Here is a 26,376-nt window from a genome sequence, read left to right on the forward strand (position 1 = left end):
AAATACTGTGGGGTGGTCACCTCTACCAATGCTGTCGTGGACGGATGCTTCCACGGCAGCCTGGTTGGTGAGAATGAGGTCAAATGTGTTTATCCCTCGTGTTGGTTCCCTCACCTCCTGCTGTAGTCCCAGTCTGGTAGGTCTGTCCAGTAGGACCCGACTAGCTCGGTCTGCAGTGGTACTACCGAGCCACTCTTGGTGATGGACATTGAAGCCCCCACCCAGAGTACATTCTGTGCCTTTACCACCCTCAGTGCCTCCTCCAGGTGCTGCTCCACATGGAGAAGTACTGATTCATCAGCTGAGGGAGGACAGTACATGGTAATCAGCAGGAGGTTTCCTTGCCCGTGTTTACCTCATGGGGTCCAGAGTCGATATTGAGAGTTGCCAGGGAAACTCCCTCTCTACTGTACACCACTGTGTCACCACCCCTCTTCTAGGTCTGTCCTGCCGGTGAGACAGTACATACCCAGGAATGGTGATGGTGGAGTCCAGAATGCTAACTGTAAGGTATGATTCTGTCAATACAACTATGTCAGGCTGTTGTTTGACTAGTCTGTGAGACAGCTCTCCCAACTTTAGCACAAGTCCCCAGATGTTAGTAAGGAGGACTTTGCAGGGTCAACAGGGCTGGTTTTGCCATTGTCATTTCCAGTGCCTCGGTCGATGTTGAGTTATCTGTCCGGGTTCATTCCTTATTATTTTCTTTTTAGCTGTTGGATACAACTGAATGGCTTGCTCGGCCATCTCAGAGGGTACTTAAGAGTCAACCACATTGCTGTGGATCTGGAGTCACATACAGGCCAGACCAGGTATTGACAGCTGGACTCCTTACCCTAAAGGACATTAGTGAACCAGATGGGTTTTTACAACAATCGACATAGTTTCATGATTCAAATTCACCATCTGCCATGGTGGAATTCGAACTCATGTCCCCAGCGTCTAAATGGGTCTCTGGATTACTGATCCAGTGGTAATTACCACTATGCCAAATCTCCCCTGTCAGAGGTAAATTCTTTACACAGAGAGTGGTGGGTGTGTGGAACACCCTGTCAAGGGTGGTAGTAGAGGCAGATTAAGATGCGCTTAAGATAGGTACATAGAAGATAGAAAAATGGAGGGCTAAATTGGAGGGAAGGGTTAGATTGATCTTAGAGTAGATTAAACCATCAACACAACATTGAGGGCCGAAGGGCCTGTACTATGCAGTAATGGTCTTATACAGAAGGTCAAACGTTGTATAGGCTTCTTGATTCATTAAAAATACAAAACTAGACAGCCCACTGTAAGCTAAACATTCCTATTCTAATATAAACAAGGAGATGCATTTTTATCTCTATGAGCCAATTCTACCTTAAAGCTCGGATGCACAGCTGACTCTGGAGGGTAGACAATGAAGTGCCGCAATGTAAAACCAAACCCTTGAGAGTTCTTGTGAAGTAGCACGGTCTTTGGGCCAGGCCATGAAAATATTTCATCCTGCACCGTGTTAGCATTTTCACTGGGGGATCTCTCATCTTGCTGGCTTTTAGTCTGTAGAGGAAAACAGAGTAAAATTAGTTAAAATAGAAGCAAACTATTGCTTTAAAAATGTGAGACATTTTATAGAAACTTTTTAAAGATAGTCAACAAACTATATAAACAAAATCAGCAAAGGTTTGTTCAGCATGGTAGTATAATTGTTATGATGATCACTTTACAGTGCCAGAGATCACCAATCGGGGTTCAACTCCACTGCTACCTGTTCTCCCTCTGAACACATATGTTTCTTCCATATTCCAAAGATGTATGAGGCATAGTGGTTAGACAATGCTATTAGAGTACCAGCAACCCAGGGTCATTTCCCACCGCTGTGTGTCAGAATTCTGTACATTCTCCCCATGACCGTGTGCGTTTCCTCCAGATGCTCTGTCTTCCTCCCACACTCCAAAGACCTACAGATGGGTTAGTAGGCTAATTGGTCACAAGGATGCAACTGGGCAGTACAGGCTCGTTGAGCTGGAAGGGCTGTTCCCGTGCTGAATCGCTAAATAAACAAACAAATACACAGATAGATGGATGGATAGATAAATAAATAAATAGACGTGCAGTTTAGGGTTGGTAAATTCTGGTATGTTGGCGCTATGTGAACTGCCCACCACGATCCTCACTGATTTGACACAAACACATTTCACTGTATGTTTCGATGTACATGTGACAAATAAAGCTAATCCTTAATCTTTTCCCTTTCAGTCATACATTGGGAGCACTGTCCACACTGGAGCAGAGTTTGTCCTTGGTCTCATTGAATCAAGGGAAAATAGAGCACAGACAATGTTTAAGAGAAGTTTGAATAAGTACACGGATGGCAGGGATATGGTTCAGGTGCGGGTCAATGGGACTTGGCAAACATTGAAATCGAGTTTGCATGCACCACTTGTGTTGGCAGCTCGTACCACTCTCACCACCCTCTTATATACAGCTTTCCTGGTGGGTGACCAAAACTGCACACAATACTCCAAATTAGGCCTCACCAACATCTTATAAAACTTCAACATGACACCCCATCTCCTGTTCTTAATATATTGATTTATGAAGGCCAATAAGCCACAAGCTTTCTTTGTGACCATATCTACCTGTGACACCACTTTCAATTAATTATGGACCTGTGTTCCCAGATCCCTTTGTTCTACCACACTCCTCAGTGCCCTACCGTTCACTGTGTAAGACCTACCCTGGTTGATCCTACTGAAGTACAACATCTTAGCAACTGTCTACATTCTGCTATTTTTCAGCACATTTTTCCAGCTGGTCACGATCCTGTTGGATAGTCTTTCTCACTGTCCACTACACCCCTAAATCTTGGTGTCATCTGCAAATTTGTTGATCCAGTTAACCACATAAATAGAGTTACCTAGAAATGTATCTCTTTGTGGCAATAGCTGATCTACATAGTAACCTGAGCACTTTGGACCTAAATTTCAAAGGAGTAAATGTCAGAGCTAGAGTATATCACATAACTGCTACTATATTGCCCAATTACTGCTGCCAATTGGAGATGGATTGTTAAGTAACAGTACTATACATATATTTTACTAATCTAATCATGTAGAAGGCTAAGATCACCCAAAGAACACAAAACTCTGTGATAATAATCTGGATATAATGTGGCGAGGTGGAGATAAGTCTCTACCAAAGGAGGTGTGAGGTGCTCCTTCCCTCCGCTAGCCTGCAAGTCACCCTTGGGCAAGGTGTAGCACCTGCTCAGCCCCTGATCAGGGTCACGTGAAACCATGGTGGATGGTCGTATGAACAGCCGGTGCAGATCACAAGTCCTGATTGTACGACCATTGACGCCAGACAGACAATCTTTGATTGTATTGATAATGGCTGGGGTCACCCATCTTGTAAAGACACTGCCCAGAAGAAGGTGATCGTAAACTATTTCTGTGGAAAACTTTGCCCCAAGAACAATCATGGTCATGGAAAGACCATGATCACCTACATCATATGACATGGCATATAATGAGCAAAAATGGAGCACTACTCAAATCAGGCTAGTTCAAATTTTGCAATGAAATACAATAATACACAAAAACTGCTCTGGGTAAAACATTACTTTCTGGTTAAATAGACTGACTGAAAGTATAGCAGATGTAAGGTAGTATAATCTCTCATGATAACAAGTACTTTCCTTGTCTTTCATTTCTGTTTAGAGAGCTTTGGCCTTATTTGTCCTTAGGGTTACAGAAATACTATGCAAATGCAAATTGATATGGAAATAAGCCAAACTCAGCCACTATCTGTTTGAGCCCACACACAAAATGCTGGTGGAATGTAGCAGGTCAGGCAGCACCTATAGCGAGAAGCGCTGTCGACATTTGGGCCGAGACCCTTCATCAGGATTAACTGAAAGGGAAGATAGTAAGAGATTTGAAAGTAGTGGGGGGAGGGGGAAATGCGAAATGATAGGAGAAGACCGGAGGGGGTGGGATGAAGCTAAGAGCTGGAAAGGTGATCTGCAAAAGAGATACAGAGCTGGAGAAGGGAAAAGATCATGGGACAGGAGGCCTAGGGAGAAAGAAAGGGGGAGGGAGGAGCACCAGAGGGAGATGGAGAACAGGCAGAGTGATTGTGAGAGGGACAAAGAGAGAAGAAAAATAAAGGAGGGTATAGATAAATAAATAAGGGATGGGGTAAGAAGGAGAGGGGGCATTAACAGAAGTTAGAGAAATCAATGTTCATGCCATCAGGTTGGAGGCTACCCAGCCGGTATATAAGGTGTTGTTCCTCCAACCTGAGTGTGGCTTCATCTTGACAGTAGAGGAAGCCATGGATAGACATATCAGAATGGGAATGGGACGTGGAATTAAAATGTGTGGCCACTGGGAGATCCTACTTTCTCTGGCAGACAGAGCGTAGGTGTTCAGCGAAACGGTCTCCCAGTCTGCGTCGGGTCTCACCAATATATAAAAGGCCACACCGGACGCAGTATACCACACCAGCCGACTCACAGGTGAAGTGTCGCCTCACCTGGAAGGACTGTCTGGGGCCCTGAACGGTGGTGAGGGAGCAAGTGTAAGGGCAGGAGTAGCGAGTGTAAGGTGCTGCCTGGCCTGCTGCATTCCACCAGCATTTTGTGTGTGTTGCTTCAATTTCCAGCATTTGCAGAATTTCTTGTGTTGCACTATCCGTTTGAACTCAGTTGGGTGGGGGGAGGTCATGATTTTAAAGCACAAAGCAAATATCTGCAAGACCAAACAAAAAACTAAATATGCTGCAAGGACAAAGTTCAAAGCACATTTATCATCAAAATATGTATATTTTAGACAACCTTGAGATTTGTCTCCTTAAGGGCAGCCACAAAACAAAGAAACCCAGTAGAACCCACTAAAAAGATTGTCAAACACCCAATGTGCAAAAAATAAAACAAATCGTGCAAACAATAAAAAGAAAGCAAAAGGAATTTACAGCCGCAAGCCAGTCATCACAGCAGCTGGTCCAGGAGCCTCAGCTCAGTGCAGAGACAAGTAAAGCTTGCTGAGCAGCGAGCCGAACACCGGCCCCGACACCCTGACCTTTACGATATGGCCCGGCACATAAACTAGCTAAACATTGGGTCATTCTTCGCATTTGTACCTGGGACCTGCCGCTTCAATACACTCCTGGGCCTAGGCCATGCTGCCTTGATTTGGCCTACACTCGACCTTTCTAATTTGTCCTGGCACTTAAATGGGGCAAACATCGGCTTGTTCCTCGCACTCGGACCCTTGCCCCGCCACCTCAATTCACGCAATGCCGCAGCCATCCTGCATCTTCGAGACTTCGGTTCACACCACAAAAATGCCAGGTCAATGACGGTTCAAAAGCTCAACTCCAAAAGGGAAGTTACAGCAATCTTTTTCCAGAAAAATTGTGATTAATAGCGTAGTTAGTAGTTTTGTTCTCTGCCAGAAAGTCGTCGTCGTGTTTCACCAGCGCCATCTTAAACCATTAGGCTACTAGAGTATTAGCAATAAATTAATGCAGCTGCTACTTTTACAGGTAAAAGTAAACTACAACAACTTGTATTCAAAGTTCAAAGTAAATTTATTATCAAAGTTTGTATATGTCACCATATACAACCTCTCTTGCAGACATTCACAATAGAACAAAGAAATACAATAGAATCAATGAAAAACTACACAAGACTGACAAGCAACCAATGTGCAAAAGAAGATAATCTGCCACATACAAAAAATATAGTTGATTCCAGTTAATTGGGACACATCAGGACCAGTATATTTTGGCCCACTTAAATGGCTCCCTCAATTAGCCAAAGTTTCATGGAAATTGTTAAAATGGTATAAAAAAAAGACAAACTACTGTTTAACTGAGTAACAAATTATGTATTTAAATGAAAAACAGAACAAATTGGAACAACACCAATACTACTACAGTTCTATAAAACTGTGTATTAGTTCCTAATAGTTATTGACAGAGGAATTCATCCAGTGTACACTACCCTGTCTTATCATTCGATAAGGTGCCACATAGGAGATTGGTGAGTAAAATCAGAGCTCATGGCATTGGGGGCAGGGTTTCAACATGGATAGAAAACTGGTTGGCAGATAGAAAGCAAAGGGTAGCGGTGAATGGGTGTTTCTCGGACTGGCTGGAGGTGACTAGTGGGGTACCACAGGGCTCTGTATTGGGACCACAGCTCTTTACGATTTATGTCAATGATTTAGATGAGGGCATTGAAAACTATATCAGCAAGTTTGCTAACGATACTAAACTGGGTGGCAGTGTGACATGCGAAGAGGACGTTAGGAGAATACAGGGAGACTTGGATAGGCTGAGTGAGTGGGCAGATACTTGGCAGATGTCATTCAATGTGAATAAATGTGAAGTTATCCACTTTGGAAGCTGGAACAAGAGGGCAGAGTATTGTCTGAACGGTGTCGAGTTAGGTAAGGGAGAAATGCAAAGAGACCTAGGAGTCCTAGTTCACCAGTCAATGAAGGTGAATGAGCAAGTGCAACAGGCAGTGAAGAGGGCAAATGGAATGTTGGCCTTTGTTACAAGGGGAATTGAATACAAGAGCAAGGATGTTCTTTTGCATTTGTACAGGGCCCTGGTGAGACCACACCTGGAATATTGTGTACAGTTTTGGTCTCCAGGTTTAAGGAAGGACATTCTGGCAATTGAGGAAGTGCAGCGTAGATTCACTAGGTTGATTCCTGGGATGACAGGGCTGTCTTACGCAGAGAGATTGGAGAGGTTGGGCTTGTACACGGTGGAATTGAGGAGATTGAGAGGGGATCTGATTGAAACGTTTAAGATAATTAGAGGATTTGATAGGATTGAGGCAGGAAATATGTTCCAGATGTTGGGAGAGTCCAGTACCAGAGGGCATGGATTGAGAATAAGTGGTCAGTTATTTAAAACAGAGTTGAGGAAGAGCTTCTTCTCCCAGAGAGTTGTGGAGGTGTGGAATGCACTGCCTCAGAAGACGGTGGAGGCCAATTCTCTGGATGCTTTCAAGAAGCTGGATAGATATCTGATGGATAGGGGAATCAAGGGATATGGGGACAAGGCAGGGACTGGGTATTGATAGTGAATGATCAGCCATGATCTCAGAATGGCGGTGCAGACTCGAGGGGCCGAATGGTCTACTTCTGCACCTATTGTCTATTGTCTTTTGATTGACTATAAAAGAACAAAATCAGTGCAGATGCCTGGTACAGGTAATAGACTGCCTTTATACAATGCTTTTGACGATTGCATCCTCCATATCTTCATTTTCATTGTCACATTCAAGATGATTGTCGATACCCTGAAATTCTTAGAAGTTCCTAACTTGTTGAAGTAATGAGTTCGTTTCATTTTCATTCCCGGCCGTTTCAGCCATCTCCAAGCCTGAATTCTTGAAATCACAGTGAGCAAAACCATAGCAGTTGTCCTCCTGCTTATTTCTCACCAACTATTACTGACAAAAATCACTGCTTTTTGAACACAAACACACGCAACTCGCTATGTTAAACCCATTCGCTCTAAACACGGTGCAGTGTCTAACAGCCACACAAGTTCACATGATAGACGCTAGTTAGAAACTGTTCAGCAACAGTCTCCTGTCCCAATTAAGTGGCACAGTATCCCAAATAAACAAAGGGAATCCTGGTAATTTTCTCAATTAGACTTTGTTCTTTAAAGAGTTGGCCCAAATAAGTGGCTGCCCTGATTAACCAATAGCCCAATTAATCAGAATCCACTGTATATATAAGCAAACAAACAAACAAGTACCACTGAGAACATGAGTTGAAAATGAATCCATAGGGTCAGGAATCAAGAGTTGAGGTGACCAAACAAAACCAAATACACTGCAAGTACCAACAGTATTAGCCCATAAACGAATGCAGCAACTGCTTTTACAGGTAGAAGGAAATGATAACTTGAATTTTTATTTTATTTATTTCTTTACTTATTGGGGTACAGCGTGGAGTAAGTCCTTCTAGCTCTTCAAGCCATGCTGCCCAGCAACCCCCAATTTAATCCTAGCCTAATCATGGGACAAGTTACAATACCGATTAACCTACCAACCGTTACGTCTTTGGACTATGGGAGGAAACCAGAGCACTTGGAGGAAACCCACACGATTACAGGGAGAATATACAAACTTCTTACAGGCAGTGGCGGGATGTATAACAAGTACAAAATATGAGGTCATTTGAAGAGCTTCTTTGGATCTAGCTGGGGAGAAAAGAGCGCAGCTGCCAACAGCTGATCCACAGTGGAGATGCCCTGGAAGAGGACATTATGATCAATCTGTTAAAGACCCTCAACTAAATGGAAAACACTTGTGACTAAGCTATCATCACAGCAATAATGTTTCATCATTATTTTCATGGTGTACTCTCTATTAAAAGCTCTCTTCTGACATTCACCTTCTTCAGTATAGTTAACCTACCACTATAAACTGTCAATTCTAGTTCACGTCACATTCTTCATATCTACTAGCAATCATGCTAAAGAAATGAGAGTTCTTTTTTTTAGAGATACAGCATGGCAACAGGCCCTTCCAGCCCAAATACACACACGTGACCAACTAATCTACTAATCGGAATATGGGAGGCAACCAGAGCACTGGGAGAAAACCCACATGGTTACGGAAAGAACGTACAGACTCCTTACAGTAGCAGAACTGAAACCTGGTCTCTGGTGCTGGAATTGCATTATGCTATGTGCTATACTACCATGTCACTCCTTAGGACTTTCTAAGGAAAATCCTTGGAACTTTCTTCTAAGGAAAAAGTAAAAATATTCACTAAGGGCTAAACTGGTCTTTGTTAACAGAGATAATAACCAAAACTTTACAGTAAACCTGTACAGAAAACAATTCTGTCCTAGTTAGAATATTCTAGGCACCACATAATATCAGTTTTGGAAATGACTGATGGATTTTATTGAAGTGGTGCTTTGGAGAATCTGGGATGCTTCTCCTTCGAGCAGCGATTACATGTGATGAAGGGTGTGAATCAATGTTCCCTCTAATTGTTTTAACAGCAGCTTGGACCAACCATTGCTCTGAACAGGAAATTTTTACACAGCCTGAAAACTGCATGGCACTTCAAATGTTTATGTAAAAGAAAATTCCAGATAAGTGGCTAAGAGCACAGGAGAACTTCAGTTACTGCGCAGCTTAGAGAGAACAGTGGTGAATTAAAAGGAAAATGTTTCTAATACTTGTCGATAATAATTGGAACGTAGCCTTCTTTTGCGTGAAACTATTTTAGCAATCTATCAGAAACACTCAATACATGTGAGACCATAAGATAATAAGACAAAGGAACAGAATTAAGCCATTCATCCCATCGTCGGCTCCGCCATTCCTTCATGGCTGATTTATTATTCTTTTCAACCCCATTTTCCTGCCTTCTTCCTGTAACTCTCGACACCCTGACTAATCAAGAATCTATCAACCTCCGCTTTAAATATACCCAATGACTTGGCCTCAGAACTGTCTGAATTAATTCCACAGATTCATCATCCTCCAGCTATAGATATCCTCTTCAACTCTACTAAAGGATTGTCCTTGTACTCTGAGGCTGTGCCTTCTGGTCTTGGACTCCCCCACACCAAGAAACATTCATGTCTACTCTGTCTAGGCCTTTTTAATAGGTCTCAATGAGATTCCACCCCCTCCCCCATTCTTCTAGAGTCCAATGAATACAGGCCATCAAACGCTCCTCATATGTTAACCCTGTCATTCCTGGGATCATTTTCGTGACCCACTTCTGGACCCTCTTAGATCAGGGGCCTAAAACTACTCACAATACTTCAAATGCGGTCTGACCAATCCATAAAAAGCATATAATGGCCATTCTTCATAATGACCATGCATCTTGGTGAAGTGAAATGAAACCAGCTGAAACTATTAGGTGAGCCAAAAATACAAAAGTCACAATCTTTAGAAACAAGAGTCTTCCATTTATCAACCATGATGGTCAAAAATTCAATAAAACATAGACTGGATTTTGTGAACATTTCATTTCTTAGCATTAATAATTAAACTGCTAATAGTCCTATTGTTAAACTATATGGAGCTTCCATCTCAGTTCTGTTATTGTTGGCTGCATTCTGAAAGGAACAAAACCTACAGCCAGAAACCTGACCCACATTCTATTCACCTTGTGATTCATTCAGAATCACCTTGCTCCTCTATTTAAATGGGTTTCTGTAAATATTCAACCTTCAGGCAAAAATTTAGAAAATCCTCACGTGAACATTTTCAATCGTAAAGGAATACATTTAATAGCCAAGTGGTATGCAACTCACAAACACAACATGCACAGAGAATGCTCAAATCTAAATGCTCACAGAGGGATCAGAAGTGGAGAGAGTGAGCAATTTCAAGTACCTAGGTGTTAAGATCTCTGAGGATTTAACCTGGTCTCAACATATCGATAAGCTGTAAAGAAGGCAAGACAGCAGCTATACTTCATTTGGAGTTTGATGAGATTTGGTTTGTCACCTAAAATACTCGAAAACTTCTACAGATGCACTGTGGAGAGCATTCTGACAGGCTGCATCACTGTCTGGTATGGGGGGGGGGGAGAGGGGGAGCTACTCCACAGGATTGAAAGAAGCTACAGAAAGTTGTTAAATTAGTCAGCTCCGTCTTGGCACTAGCCTCCGTAGCATCCAAGACACCTTCAAGGAGTGGTGCCTCAGAAAGGCCACATCCATTATCAAGGACCCCCATTACCCAGAACATGCCCTCTTCTCATTGCTACCATCAGGAAGGAGGTACAGAAGCCTGAAGGCACACACTCAATAATTCAGGAACAGCTTCTTCCCCTCTGCCATCTGATTCCTAAATGGACATTGAATGAATGAACACTATGTCACTTTCTTTTAATAATATTTCTGTTTTGCACTATTTTTAATTTAACTATACACACACACACACACATTTATATATAATTACTGTAATTGACTTATTTATTTTTTCTATATTATCATGTATTGCACTGCAGCCACTAAGTTAACAAATTTCATGGCACATGCCGGTGATATTAAACCTGATTATGATTCTGATCCTGATTCTAAAATAAGACCATTAGTTACAGGAGCAGAATTAGGCCATTTGGCCCATCGAGTCTGCTCAGCCATTTCATCATTGCTGACCCATTTCCCTCTCAGCACCAACTTCCTGCCTTCGCCTCCCTTCTCCTCATAACCCTTTATGCCCTGACTAATCAAGAATCTGAATGATATAAAGATTTATAAAAATCTTGAAAGGTATTATTAATTTCTTTATGATCAGTAGTTAAATTACCGTCTGATTTGCGAATTTTAATAATTTGTCGCTTAGTCGAGATAGCCTTTAATTGATTAGCTAACAGTATACCAGTACGGTCACTATGAATATAAAATTGAGCCCTGGTCCTAATTAATTGATTTTCAATTGAAGAAGATAATAGTAAACTATGTTCCATTTGAAGCTCAACTCTCTTCTTATAAAGTTCTTTGGTAGGAGTCACGGAATAAATCTTATCAATTTCCTTAATTTTATCCACCAATAAAGCAATATCTAAATATCTTTGTTTTCTTTTACCAACAGAATATGAGATAATTTGACCACGAATAAAAGCCTTAAAAGAGTCCCAAAGTATTCCTCTGTCGATTTCTTCAGTACAGTTTGTAGAAAAGAACAAGTCAATTTGCTGTTTTATATAAGTAATAAATTCTGGGTCTTGAAGCAAAGTAGCGTTAAGTCTCCAAGATCTGGTGTTATTGGAATAGTCCGAAATCTTAATAGATAACTTCAAAGGTGCATGATCCGAAATAGTAATAGAATCATATTTACAATCAATAACATCCGTTAATAACCGATGATCAATAAGAAAATAGTCAATTCTAGAGTAGCTATGATATACATGTGAAAAAAAAGAAAATTCTTTATCTTTAGGGTTCAAAAACCGCCATATTTCTGTAATTCCCGAGTCAACCAAAAATGAATTAATAAGTAGGGCTGATCTATTCGGAAGAGTGCGAATAGGTTTAGATCTATCCATCGAAGGATTCAAACAACAATTAAAATCTCCACCCATTATCAACATATATTCATTTAGATTAGGAAGAGAGGTAAATAAACGTCTAAAAAATTCAGGGCAATCAAAGTTTGGAGCATAAATATTAACTAGAACAACTTTCCGATGGAAAAGTAAACCAGTTATCAACAAAAATCTACCCTGTGGGTCAGAGATAATTTCATGATGTGTAAACGATATTGAGGGATCTATAAAAATAGACACACCCCTAATTTTGGCGGTACAATTCGAATGAAATTGTTGACCCTTCCAGAACCTAAAAAAACGTTGATTATCCTCCCTCCTGATATGGGTCTCCTGTGCAAAGATAATATTAGCATTCAGTCTATGGAATACTTTAAATATTTTTTTGCGTTTAATCGGATGATTTAAACCATTAGTATTCCAGGAGATAAAGTTAACAGATCTATCCATCATACCAATATTAATTGTGTGTATCATAAAAGGTTAAAAAGACACATAACCCACAATTCAGGAAGGAGGAAAATTGATTCAGGAGCAGCCGGAGAACATGACACCTCAACAATATTAGTAATTTAAAGTCGGCCCATAAACTAAAAGCAAAAAAATAAAAAGCAAAAGCGTGAAAAAAGATCCCTACCCCCTCCCCCCACCCTTCGAAAAAAAGCCAAGCGGCAGGCGCATAATCTAATACTAATATTACCCCCATTTCAAAATGGCAGCTCTATAAAAAAAAGATTAGAAGAAAACTATATATCACCCAAATTAAAATATAGAGTTGCAAAAAAAAATATATATCAATCAGAATAATAAAAAAAAACTAATATAATACAACAATCATTAATAAAAAAAAGGTATAAACGTCAAAATTTAAAAGTGTAATATACCTTTAAAAAAAAAATCCCATATTCAAATACAAGATGACGTTTCAAGAGCAAAGACTTATGGGAAGAAGAAACGCCATTTTGAAAAAGCCATATTACTAAATACAAAAGTGAGTTCAGCGATCTGTTAAAAAACAAAATAACATTTAAAAAAAAAGGGATATAATAAACAGTACAACATATATATAAAAAAAAACTAAAAATCCAAAACATTCGTCCCATATCTGAGTACAGGCAAACAGATAAATGCTTGTAAAAAACAGAATCTTACGGGAAAAATAAACATCTTAAAAAAAAGATAAATCATTAATGCAAAATATAAATGTATATAACCAAAACAGAAAGAAAAAAAAGAATATTATCAAAGTTAAAAAAAAACATCTATAAACAATGATGCTAGTAAAAAAAACCGGACCCATAGATCAAAAAATAAAAAGTTATAACCCAACTTCATAGGTTAAAACTTAAAATAGAAAGATATCCTCTCTCCGAAAAATCTTCCACATAACACATAGTTCAAGTTGCAGTAGAAGATCGAAATTCTTCAACAAATTTCTTCGCTTCTTCCGGAGTGTTGAAAAATCGTTGACTGTTGTCGGGCAGCACAATTCTAAGCTTCGCTGGATACATTAAAGCTTGTCTAAGTCCGATCGAATGAATCTCTGCCATCACTGGTTTAAAAGCGATCCTGGCTTTCATTACTTCAAAAGAATAATCCTCAACAATTCGAAATTGAAAGTTTTTGTAGGAAATCATACCTTTTTTACGAGCTAATCGAATTAGAAGCTCTTTCTCACGAGGATAATGAAGGCGAACAATCACCGCTCGTGGTTTATCACGCACAGACGAAAACCTCGCAACTCTGTGAGCGCGGTCGATAACAGGTTTAGTTTGCAAACCTTCATCACCGAAAATTTCCCATAGTAAATTAGAGAAAAATTCAGTTAAATCACCGGACTCAACTTTTTCGGAAAACCCGATAATACGCAAATTCTGTCTGCGAGATCGATTTTCGAGATCAGAAATTTTAAACTTATACTGATCTACAGTCTTAAGAGTCGATTGTACCTTCTTATCCAACACTTCAATTGTACGTACTTTTTCAACAATTAATTTTTCAAGAGTCGCCAACTTATCTTCATGCCGCTGAATAACCGATGCCTGCGACTGAAACTTAGTATCAAGCGATTTAACAGCTCCTTCAAGTTCAGACATTTTCGTGGTAAACGTGTTTTCCAAACTTGCCATTTTACTTTCCAAACTTGCCATTTTACTTTGCAGCTTGTTATCCAAACCTGCAAGTTTAGTGTCCAGAAGATTAGAAATTGTTTCAACAGATAAAGGCTCCTTAGACGATTTCTTACTTGTAGCCATTTTAAGTTCGGCAAAGTTAGATCAAATATAGTTTTAAAAGAAAAAAAAGTCAATCGAAAATATCAACTCATTTGATTAAATTCGAAAAGATTAGATTAAAGGGTGATTATAGTTAGAAAAGTGAAGAGCGCCTAAAAGGCAGATGTTTAGGTCGCCATCTTGAAACTCCACCCCAATCAAGAATCTATCAACTGCCTTAAATATACCCAATGACTTGGCCTCCATAACCGCCTATGACAAAGAATTCCACAGATTAACCACTCTAATTCCTCCTCATCTCCATTCTAAAAGGACATCACTCTAGTCTAAGGCTGTGTCCTCTGGTACTTTACTCCCTCACCATAAAGCTCAATAACTCTATCAGAATCAAAATCAGGTTTATTATCTTGACAAGGCTGTTTGCTTAGCCCCCTTGTCTACTTGCTTTATACTTAAGACTGCGTGGCTAAGCACAGCTCTAATCCCATACTTAAATTTGCCAACAACACCACTGTTGTTGATTGAATCAAAGGTTGTGATGAATCAGCATATAGGTTAGAGATGCCACTCCTCATTGGAGGATCAGAGGTGAAGAAGATCATCGTTAAATTCCTCAGTATTATCATTTAAGTGGACGTGTCCAGTACATCAGGGCCATAACAAAGAGGCATGGCAGCAAAATTTTGGCATGTCATCTAAAACTTTGATAAACTTCAATAAATGTGTGGTGGAGAGTATACTGACTGGCTGCATCATAGTCTGGTATGGGAACAATGCCTTTGAATGGAAAAGTGGCATATGGCCCTGTCCACCAAGGATAAAACCTTCTCCACCACTGAGCACACTCACAAGGAGTGCTGTTGCAGGAAAGCAGCATCCATCATCAGGGACTCCCACAATCCAGGCCAGGCTCTCTTCTCTCTGCTGCCATCAGGAAGAAGGTACAGGAGCCTCAGGACTCACACCACCAGGTTCAGGAACAGTTATTACCCCTCAACCATCAGGAAGGAGGTACAGAAGCCTCAGAAATCACACCACCAGGTTCAGGAACAGTTATTACCTCTCAACCATCAGGCTCTGGAACCAAAGGGGATAACTTCATTCAACTTCACTTGTCCCATCATTAAAATGTTCTCACAACCTATGGACTTACTTTCAAGGACTCTTTGTGTCATGTTCTCAAAATTTATTGCTTGTTTATTATTTATTTTGTTTGTTCTTTCTTTTGTATTTGCATAATTTGTTGTCTTTAGCACACTGATTATTTGTCAGTCTTGCCGTGTGCTGCTTTTCATTGATTTTTGTCGTTCTTTGTACTTACTGCAAATGCCCACAAGGAAATGAATCTCAGGGTTACATATGGTGACATGTAGGTACTTCAATGATAAATTTACACTGAAATTAACAAATGTCATGAAATTTGTTGTTCTGCAGCATCTGTACAGTGCAATACATAAATATACTGTAAATTATAATAGTAAACACACACACACACACACACACACACACACACATACTACTGTGCAAAATTCTTAGGTACATATATAGAGCTAGGGAGCCTAAGACTTTTGCACAGTACTGTATTTATCAATGTGCAAGTTTGTAAATCTGGCGGAAGCAAAGGATGTTGGGAATGTCGGGAATTGCGGGAGGGGTGTGGGACAGGTGGGAGGGAAGGAGTGCCAGGAGCGGAGGGGTGGTGCAGATGCAGACATGACCCGTCCTGAGACACCAGGCAAGGTAATTTGATTCCAAACAATCAGCTTATTGATCATTACAGAATGATTCTCTGATACTTCCCACTCCCTCCCCTCTCCCTTTCCCTTTTCCAAACCATGATTCCCCTCTCCCTGCCCCCTTCCCACTCCCAGTCCACAATAGAGACCCAGATCAGAATCAGGTTTATCATCACTCACATATGGCATGAAATTGGTTTTTTTTGTAGCAGCAGTACAGTGCAATACATAAAATCACTACAGTACTGTGCAAAGTCTTAGGTACCCTAGCTATATATATACATAACACTATAGCACAAGACTGTATATAAAATATAGTAAACACATAGCAGGGCAGCAATAGAGCAAAAATAGTGAGGTTGTGTACATGGGTTCATTACTATAGTAGCTGACTGATTTTCTTTTTGACAATATTTTCCTCACCACCCTTTAAGCCTGTCTTATTTGAGGATGCTTATGTGAGAATGCTGTTCTTGGACTACAGTTCAGCATTCAACACCATCGTTCCCTCCAGGCTCAACAAGAATCTCAGAGACCTCGGCCTTCACCCTGCCTTGTGCAGCTGGATCCTGGACTTCCTGTCAGATTGCCGGCAGGTGGTAAAAGTGGGCTCCCTCACCTCCACCCCTCGGACTCTCAACACAGGAGTCCCTCTGGGCTGTGTACTGAGTCCCCTCCTTTACTCTCTGTATACCCATGACTGTGTCACCATTTACAGCTCCAATCTGCTAATTAAATTTGCAGACAACACTACATTGATTGGCCTTAACTCAAACAATGATGACACACTGGTGTCTAGAAAACAACCTTTCCCTCAATGTCACGAAAACAAAGGAGCTGGTTCTGGATTACAGGAGGAATGGAGACAGATAACCCCTATTGACATCAATGGATCTGGGGTTGAGAGGGTGAACAGCTTTAAGTTCCTTGGCATCCACATCACCAAGGACCTCACGTGGTCTGTACACTCCAGCAGTGTGGTGAAAAGGGCACAACAGTGCCTCTTTCACCTCAGATGGTTGAGGAAGTTTGGCAAGAACTTCCTACAGGAGCACAAATGGGAGCATCCTGACTGTCTGCATCACCGCCTGGTATGGGAACTGTACTTCCCTCAATTGCAGGACTCTACAGAGAGTGGCGTGGTCAGCCCAGTGCATCTGTAATTGTGAACTTCTCATGATTCAGGACATTTACAAGGACAGGTGTGTAAAAAGGGCCCGAAGGATCATTGGGAACCCAAGTCATCTCAACCATAATCTATCAAAACTGCTACCATCCAGGAAACGGTACCGCAGCATAAAAGCCAGGACCAACAGGCTCCGGGACAGCTTCTTCCACCAGGCCATCAGACTGACCAACTCACACTAATTTGAGTGTACTCTATATTACATTAACTGTTCTAGTTATTATAAATTATTATGATTGCACATGGCACAATCAGACGGAGATGTAACATAAAGATTTTTACGCCTCATGTATGTGAAGGATGTAAGAAATAAAGTCAATTCAATTCAAATCAATTTTACCACAGCTCTTATCCACAGGAAAATCTCAGATAAATGTAAGTTAACACTTTAGTTGCCCTACATACTGACGTAATCAGAGTCTTGCAATATAGGGATGTTCAAGATCCAGGTTCACAAGCTGATCTGTTAAAATGCAAGTAAAAAAATCAATTATATACAACTTAAATATACAATGTCTTTTTATATCCAAAGAAATAACACCTCCCTCAGGAATGACTTGCTCCTTTAGGACAAAATTCATTGTACAAAGATGCAGATAGTTTAGAGCATCAAATTATGATGAAAAAAAGAAGGGACTGGATCTGACAGTGGTGGTGGATGAGTTCAAAACTGGCTGAACAAGTCTCACCAATTGTACAAGCAAGAAACAAGCTGAAATTTGCACCTGCCAAGAAACATGCATTCTCGTCGTGAAGCAGGGTTTTGGCAGTGAAACGTTGACTGTTTATTCATTTCCATAGATGCTGAGTTCCTCCGGTGTGTTGCGTTGGATTTCCAGCATCTGCATGATTGGTACTCATGCCATCAGGTTGGAGGCTACCCACCTGTGTAAAACTAGTGGATATAAATTTAAAATGAGAACGAGAGGCTTAAAGGGGATCTGTAAAGAGCTGCCAGTGGACGAAGTGGAGGGAGGAACATTGTGACAGATCAGAAGCATCTGAACAGGTACTTGAATGAGCAAGGCATAGTGGGATAAGGGACTAATCAGGTAACTGGGATTACTACAGATAGGAACGATAGCATAGATGTAATGAGCTGAAGGGCCTTTAAGTCCACGTCTCAATATTGCACATAGAAGTTTTTCCCAATGTCACACCCAAAACACCTAGATCTAAATCTTTAATTCAATCAGTAGTTAACAGAAATACTTTCTCTCTACCTGCCCCATCAAAGCTTTTTAAAAGTCCCATAATCAAATCAATCTTCGACCTTCCAAATTCCAGTAACTGTTTATTGCTTTATTTTAGATCCATCCTCTCATTTCTTTTAACTTATTCTCAATCTAACCCACCAAACACATAAGATAAAGAACATAACATCAATTATATCAATACAATATTTCCCCAAGAACTCACAATCGTTAATCCACCTTCTGATCTTCAAAAGGCCATGCCTCAAAATAAACTGTACCCATCATGAAGGACCCTCCACCACCCAGGTGTCTACACCTTTGCCACCCCTCCCTGCTGGCCCTAGCACTTCTTCTCTGGCAACTGTACCACACCCCTACCGCGGTTTTCCACCCTCAGCATTCACAACATCCATAGCAAATTTGTGAATCTGGTGGGAGCAAAGGATATTGGGAATGGCAAGGGTGGAGCACTGAGGGAGGAGTGAGGGGCAGGTGGCAAAGAAGGAATGCCAGGGGAAGGTGGCGAGGGGGTGCAGTCACACCCAGCCCTGAGACACCAGTCAAGGTCATTTGATTCCAAACAATCGGTTTATTGATCATTACAGAATGTCTCTCTGGTGCTTCCCACTCCCTCCACTCTCCCTTCCCCTTTTCCGAACCATGATTCCCCTCTCCCTGCCCCCTTCCACTCTCAGTCCACAATAGAGACCCAGATCAGAATCAGGTTTATCATCACTCACACGTCATGAAATTTGGTTTTTTTTGTGGCAGCAGTACAGTGAAATACATAAAATTACTACAGTACAGTACTATATATAGTTGCAAGAAAAAGATTGTGAACCCTTTGCAACTATCTGGTTTTCTGCATTAAGTTAAAAAGTTAAAATCTGCCCAGAGCCTTATAAGCTCATCAGGCTGGTGCTTATGCCGGTTTCCATGGCATGAAGCGACTGAAAGTACGAGACTCCATCCCCCCAGCGGATAGGACACCAGTCTATCGCGAGGTTAACCCCCCCCCAGCATTTTGCCATTACCCATTTTCAGCTGGGCGGACGGGAGTAATGTGTGGTTAAGTGCCTTGATCAAGAACGCAACAAGTGCCTTGGCTGGGGTTCAAACTCACGACCTTCAGATCACTAGTCCAACGCCTTAACCACTTGGCCACACGCCACACGTTTTCTGCATTAATTACTCATAAAATGTGGTCTGATCATCTAAGTCACAATAATAGACAAACACAATCTGCCTGAATCAATAATGCACAAATAATTGTACTACTTCTGGTCAATACTCAGTACACCATTTAAACAATCACAGTCTAGGTTTAAAAAAAGTATGTGAACCTCTGGGGTAATGCTTTCTACAAAAGTTATTTGGACTCAGGTGTTCCAATCAATGAGATGTGATTGGAGGTGTGGGTTGTAGAGGTGCCCTGCCCTATAAAAAACACACAGGTCAGGTTACTGACAGAGCCTGTTCTTCTCAAGAAAGATCTGTTTATGTGCACCTTGCCTCGATCAAAACTACTTACGGAGGACCTTAGAAGAATTGTAGAGGTGCATGAAGCTGGAAAAGGCTACAAATGCATTTTTAAAGACCTGAGGGTTCATCAGTCCACAATAAGAGTATTTGTCTACAAATGGAGGAAATTCAGTCCTGTTGCTACTCTCCCTGGGAGTGGGAGTGGGCATTCTGCAAAGATCACACCAATAGCACAACATACAATGCTGAAGGAGATGAAAGGGAGCCCAAGGGTAACAGCAAAAGACCTGCAGAAAAGCCTGTTCATTTGTCCAATAGTCAGAATGCTCTTCTACACCTGTAGAAGTTTGCTAGAGTCTTTGGTGACATACTAAATCTTCTCAAACTCCTAATGAAATATACCTGCTAGCATTTCAAAGGGCCAAATAGGACTGAATATAGCATATCATCTTTTGGTTGTTTCAACAGGGCAGAACTAGAGGCTTTGTGCATTTTATCCACATTCTGCTAATGTAAGTAATGGGTCCAGAGGAAATCTGCAGATAATTCCAAAAAACATGTAGTTCTTTTCCTTCCAATGTTTCCTTTCTCTAAGATGTTAAATGACTATAACTATTATCATTTGGTAGCCAAAATCCCTGGACCTCAACAGAAAAATGTGAAGATCACCTGTCAAATTCCTCAGATTCCTCAATAAAAACTTTCAGGAATGCAATTAACTATACAAACAGTGCAAGGAATCTTTAAATATGGGATCTATCCTGAATTCGCACTGGTCATCTGGTAAGAATTTCTCAACTACATGCTCAAATTCATAACAGGATGAACAGAGTACAGAAACTTCACACAAGTAATAAGATAATTCTCCAATTATTATAGCACGTATCTACTACACAGAGTTATAGAGCACCACAGCACAGAAAGAGGCCCTTTAGCCATCATTCTCCCTATTCCCATCGACCTGCATCGGACCATAGTCTTCCCTACCCCTACTATCCAAACTTCTCTTAAATATTGAAATTGAGCTCGCCATTTCCACTGGCAGCTCGTTCCACACTCTCACCACTCTCTGAGTGAAGAAGTTCCCCTTCATATTGCCCTTAAGCATTTCTTTTTTTTTGTAATTTATTTTTATTGAAGTTCATCATCAAACATTTCCATAAGATGTATTTCAGACATTGTACATATATATCATATAATCATATATATCACAAATCTCCACATAGTATTTATCTGAGGTATACACTTATAGAATATAAGAGCGGAGAGAAAAAAACAAGCAAAAGGAAAGAACTATATAGAAGTAGGGGGTGATTTTTTTTACAACATATTCATTGATTTGTGAGAATAAAATCAGGCCTATGAGGCATTATGCAGTTAAACCATATTTCCCAGTATGAATCAAATTGTTCCAGCTTATGATTAACAGATGCTGTTATCTTCTCCATTTTGTAAATGTCCTTTGTAATTTCCATCCATGCATTTAAAGTTGGGATCTCCTGTGATAACCATTTCCTAGTAAGGATTTTTACCAGCCTCCAACAATATATTCATTAAATATTTATCTCTTTTCAACCATTCTTGAGGTATATATCCAAAATATATGGTTGTGGCGACCCATTTCCTAGCGTATCCGAACCGATTCACAATTAGATAGCCTACGGGGGTTTGCGAGCACAGAGCTTTGGAGCCTCTGCGCCATGGGGGGCCGGTTGACAGAGGCTTAAAAGTGAGGCTGAAGTTTTCGAATAAAGTTTTTTCCTTCGACTGCAGTTACCGACTCCGTGTCGTAATTTTAGCGCTGCGTGTAGCACACCGCTACAATTGGTGACCCCGACGGTCCAAACGATTTTTGGACCAGAAATGACCGACGCCGCCTCTGTTCATGCGGTTTCGTTGAAACTGCCAGGTTTCTGGACACAGCGCCCGGACCTATGGTTCCAGCAAGCCGAAACCCAATTCCACGTTCGCCAGATCACCTCAGAAGACACCCGCTACTACTACGTGGTGAGCTCCCTCGACCAGGACACAGCGGCCCAGGTCGCGGAGTTTGTACAGTCGCCCCCGGCAGACGGCAAGTACACGGAATTCAAAGCCCTGCTCCTCAGGACTTTCGGACTCTCACGGCGCGAGCGGGCTGCCCGTTTACTGCACCTGGATGGCTTGGGCGACATACCTCCATCGGCTTTAATGAATGAGATGTTGTCTCTGGCCGACGGACACACATGCCTCATGTTTGAGCAGGCATTCCTGGAGCAGCAGCCCGAGGACATACGCCTGCTGCTGTCCGACGCGGATTTCAGTGACCCCCGGAAGGTGGCAGCCCGGGCGGACTTGCTGTGGAATGCCAAAAAGGTGAGCGGGGCGTCCATCGCACAGATCACCCAGCCACGCTCCCGGCAGCAAACCAGTCCAGGCCCGGCCGCAGAGCCCGCCAACCCCCGGCCCAATGAACACTGGTGCTTCTACCACCAGCGGTGGGGCGCAGAAGCCCGCCGTTGTCGCCCGCCCTGCAAGTTCCCGGGAAACGCCAGGGCCAGCCGCCGCTGATGGCTACGGCGGCTGGCCATCGGGATAGCCTCCTGTATGTGTGGGATAGAAGGTCGGGACGCCGGTTTTTGGTCGATACTGGGGCTGAGATCAGCATTTTACCTCCGACGAGTTACGACACCCGCAGCAGGGCACCGGGTCCCCCCCTGAGGGCCGTGAATGGCAGCACCGTAAGGACCTATGGTACCCGTCAGGTGCAGCTACAGTTCGGCTCCAGCCAGTTCACGTGGGACTTCACACTGGCCGCCGTAGCCCAACTGCTTCTGGGTGCGGATTTTTTGTGGTTTCACAGCCTACTGGTCAACCTGCCCAGGAAGAGACTGGTACACGCTGAGACCTTTCAGACGTTCTCCCTGGGTGCAGCCCAGTTGCCAGCCCCTCACCTCGGCTCCATCACGCTGTCCGACAACGACTTCACCAGGGTCCTGGCGGAGTTCCCATCGGTTCTGGCACCACAGTTCACAGCGGCCATGCCCAGGCACGGCGTACAGCACCACATCCCGACCCAGGGACCACCCCTCCATGCCCGTGCTCGGCGGCTTCCCCCGGACAAGCTCCGACTGGCGAAGGAGGAGTTCCAGAGGATGGAGGAATTGGGGATCATCCGGCGGTCCGACAGCCCATGGGCCTCCCCCCTGCACATGGTGCCCAAAGCGACGGGGGGCTGGAGACCATGCGGCGACTACCGCAGGCTGAACGAGGCTACCACACCGGACTGCTACCCTGTGCCGCACATTCAGGACTTTGTAGCAAACCTGCACGGCGCACGGATCTTCTCCAAGGTAGATCTCGTCCGGGGATACCATCAAATCCCGATGCATCCTGACGACGTCCCCAAAACGGCTCTCATCACCCCTTTCGGCCTTTTCGAGTTCCTCCGCATGCCGTTCGGCCTGAAGAATGCCGCACAGACGTTCCAGCGGTTAATGGACGCGGTGGGACGGGACCTGGATTTCGCGTTCATCTATCTGGATGACATCCTCATAGCCAGCGGCAGTCGTCAGGAGCATCTGTCCCACCTCCGTCAACTCTGCACCCGACTGAGTGAGTACGGTCTTACAATCAACCCCGCCAAATGCCAGTTCGGACTCAATACCATTGACTTCCTGGGCCACAGGATTACTAAAGACGGGGCAACCCCTCTGCCCGCTAAGGTAGATGCGGTCCGCCACTTTCCCCGACCCACCACGATCAAAGGCCTTCAGGAATTCGTAGGTATGGTCAATTTCTACCGCCGCTTCCTCCCTTCAGCTGCCCGGATCATGCGTCCCCTGTTCGCCCTGATGTCGGGTCCGAGCAAGGACATTACCTGGGACGAGGAGTCCGCCGCCGCTTTCGTTCAAACGAAGGAGGCTTTAGCGGACGCCGCAATGCTAGTACATCCCAGAATGGACACCCCTACCGCCCTCACAGTGGACGCATCAAACACGGCAGCCGGTGGGGTGCTGGCGTTTTTCAGCAAACACCTGCGGCCACCCGAGCTCAAGTACAGTGCTTTCGACCGGGAACTGTTGGCGCTCTACCTGGCAATCCGGCATTTCAGGTACTTCCTAGAAGGTCAGCCCTTCACCGCGTTCACGGACCACAAACCGCTTACCTTTGCGTTTAAGAAAGCATCCGACCCCTGGTCGTCCCACCAGCAACGCCACCTGTCCTACATCTCTGAATACACGACGGATGTCCGGCACGTCTCGGGTAAGGACAATGTCGTGGCGGATGCGCTCTCTCGCCCTACCGTTCATGCCCTTTCCCAAGGGGTAGACTTTGAGGCACTGGCAGAGGCGCAGCAGGCGGATGAGGAGATTCCGAGTTACAGAACCGCAGTCTCCGGTTTGCAGCTCCAGGACCTCCCCGTGGGCCCAGGTGAGAGGACCCTACTCTGTGACGTCGCCACCGGCCAGCCCCGTCCCGTCGTCCTGACAGCATGGCGGCGCCGCGTTTTCGACTCCATTCATAACTTGGCGCATCCCTCCATCCGGACAACTGTCCAGATGGTTTCCAGCAGGTTCGTTTGGCACGGACTCCGCAAACAGGTCAGTGAATGGGCCAGAACGTGCATGCACTGCCAGACGGCCAAGGTGCAGCGGCACACCAAAGCCCCACCGCAGCAGTTCCATCCCGACCACCGGCATTTCGACCACATTCATGTGGATATCGTGGGCCCCCTGCCAGTGTCGCGCGGAGCGCGGCACCTCCTGACTATCGTGGACCGGTTCACAAGATGGCCAGAGGCGGTCCCGCTCACCGACACCACCTCCGAATCTTGCACCCGAGCCCTGATCGCCACCTGGATATCTCGCTTTGGTGTACCAGCCCACATTACCTCCGACAGAGGCGCCCAGTTCACCTCCAGCCTGTGGTCAGCTATGGCCAGCCTTTTGGGGACTCAGCTGCACCACACAACTGCCTACCACCCACAGTCGAACGGACTAGTGAAGCGTTTCCACCGTCACCTGAAGTCGGCCCTCATGGCCCGCCTGCGAGGAGCTAACTGGGCGGACGAGCTTCCCTGGGTCCTACTCGGCATCCGCACAGCGCCCAAGGACGACCTGCACGCCTCGTCGGCCGAGTTGGTATACGGCGCGCCCCTGGTCGTCCCCGGGGACTTCCTACCAGCCCCAAGGGGGCAAGAGGAAGAACCCGCAGCAGTCCTGGGCAGACTACGCGAGAAGCTCGGTAACCTGGCCCCCATACCCACTTCACAGCACGGGCGGCACCCGACCTGCGTACCCAAAGACCTACAGAACTGTAAGTTTGTGTTTGTACGAAGGGGCGGGCATCGGCCACCGTTGCAGCGGCCATACGAGGGGCCGTTTATGGTGCTCCGGAACAACGGGTCCACGTTCGTGCTGGACGTTGGGGGGAAAGAGGAGGTTTTCACGGTGGACCACCTCAAACCGGCCCATGTGGACCTGGCGCAACCGGCCGAGTTTCCGGCGCCTCGGCGCAGAGGCCGACCTCCCAAGCAGGTTCTGGCCCAGACTGTGGACATTGGGGGGTGTATCGCCGGTTCTGGGGGGGGGGTTATGTGGCGACCCATTTCCTAGCGTATCCGAACCGACTCACAATTAGATAGCCTACGGGGGTTTGCGAGCACAGAGCTTTGGAGCCTCTGTGCCATGGGGGGCCGGTTGACAGAGGCTTAAAAGTGAGGCTGAAGTTTTCGAATAAAGTTTTTTCCTTCGACTACAGTTACCGACTCCATGTCGTAATTTTAGCGCTGCGTGTAGCACACCGCTACATGGTCTTACTCTCTAAGGGTATTTCACATTTAAAGATGTATTGTAGGGCATTGTGTATCCCCCTCCAATAGTTTTTGATAACAGGGCAGTCCCAAAAAATATGATAATGATTTGCATTTTGATTTCCACAATTTCTCCAGCAAACAGGGAGGTTACTATCATAATGTTATTTCTGAGAAGGTGTAATAAAATATCTTATCAAGTTTTTCTATCCAAACTCCCTCCATTTCTCTGAACTGGTACACTTCCATTGATATCTCCATATTGTTGTCCATTCTTCCTCATATATAATTATCCCTCCTTCCTTCTCCCATTTTGTTTTAATGTATGAAGTCGAATGTGTTTTAAGATTTGACAACCCCTTATACATGCTTGAAGTGATTCAACTACCATTATCTGAATTATATGCTTTTCTAAATAGCTCTATCAAGCATGTACTTGCTTTGGTTAAATTTTTAAGCTTCTTATTAACATATTGTAAATATCGATAAAAATCTTGTTTTTCTAATAAGTGTTTCTCTTTAAGCATTTCAAAACTGAACAGTGTTCCTTCTTTCATTATGTTGCAAAGAACTGTTATTCCTTTAGCTGTCTAGTCCTTAAATCTAGCATCCAATTTATTTGGTGTAAAATCCAAGTCATATGCACACCATTTAAGAATTGCAATATCTCCCTCTAGATTATATTCTTTTATAGTAGTTTTCCATATTTT

The 26,376-nt window shown here is 43.5% G+C and overlaps 1 protein-coding gene across 8 annotated transcripts in view; it reads right to left on the reverse strand.

Annotated features, from left to right (window-relative positions):
- Positions 1–26,376, reverse strand: part of LOC132384984 (rho GTPase-activating protein 23-like) — a 510,483-nt gene that overhangs the window by 205,794 nt on the left and 278,313 nt on the right. For all 8 annotated transcript variants that reach the window (XM_059956701.1, XM_059956700.1, XM_059956703.1 and 5 more), the window contains one exon: positions 1,354–1,533. In XM_059956701.1, coding sequence (XP_059812684.1) covers positions 1,354–1,533 — 180 coding nt within the window. The remainder of the gene's footprint in view (positions 1–1,353; positions 1,534–26,376) is intronic.

This window comes from Hypanus sabinus, chromosome X1 (assembly GCF_030144855.1).
Source record: "Hypanus sabinus isolate sHypSab1 chromosome X1, sHypSab1.hap1, whole genome shotgun sequence".
NCBI classification, from domain to species: Eukaryota; Metazoa; Chordata; class Chondrichthyes; order Myliobatiformes; family Dasyatidae; genus Hypanus; species Hypanus sabinus.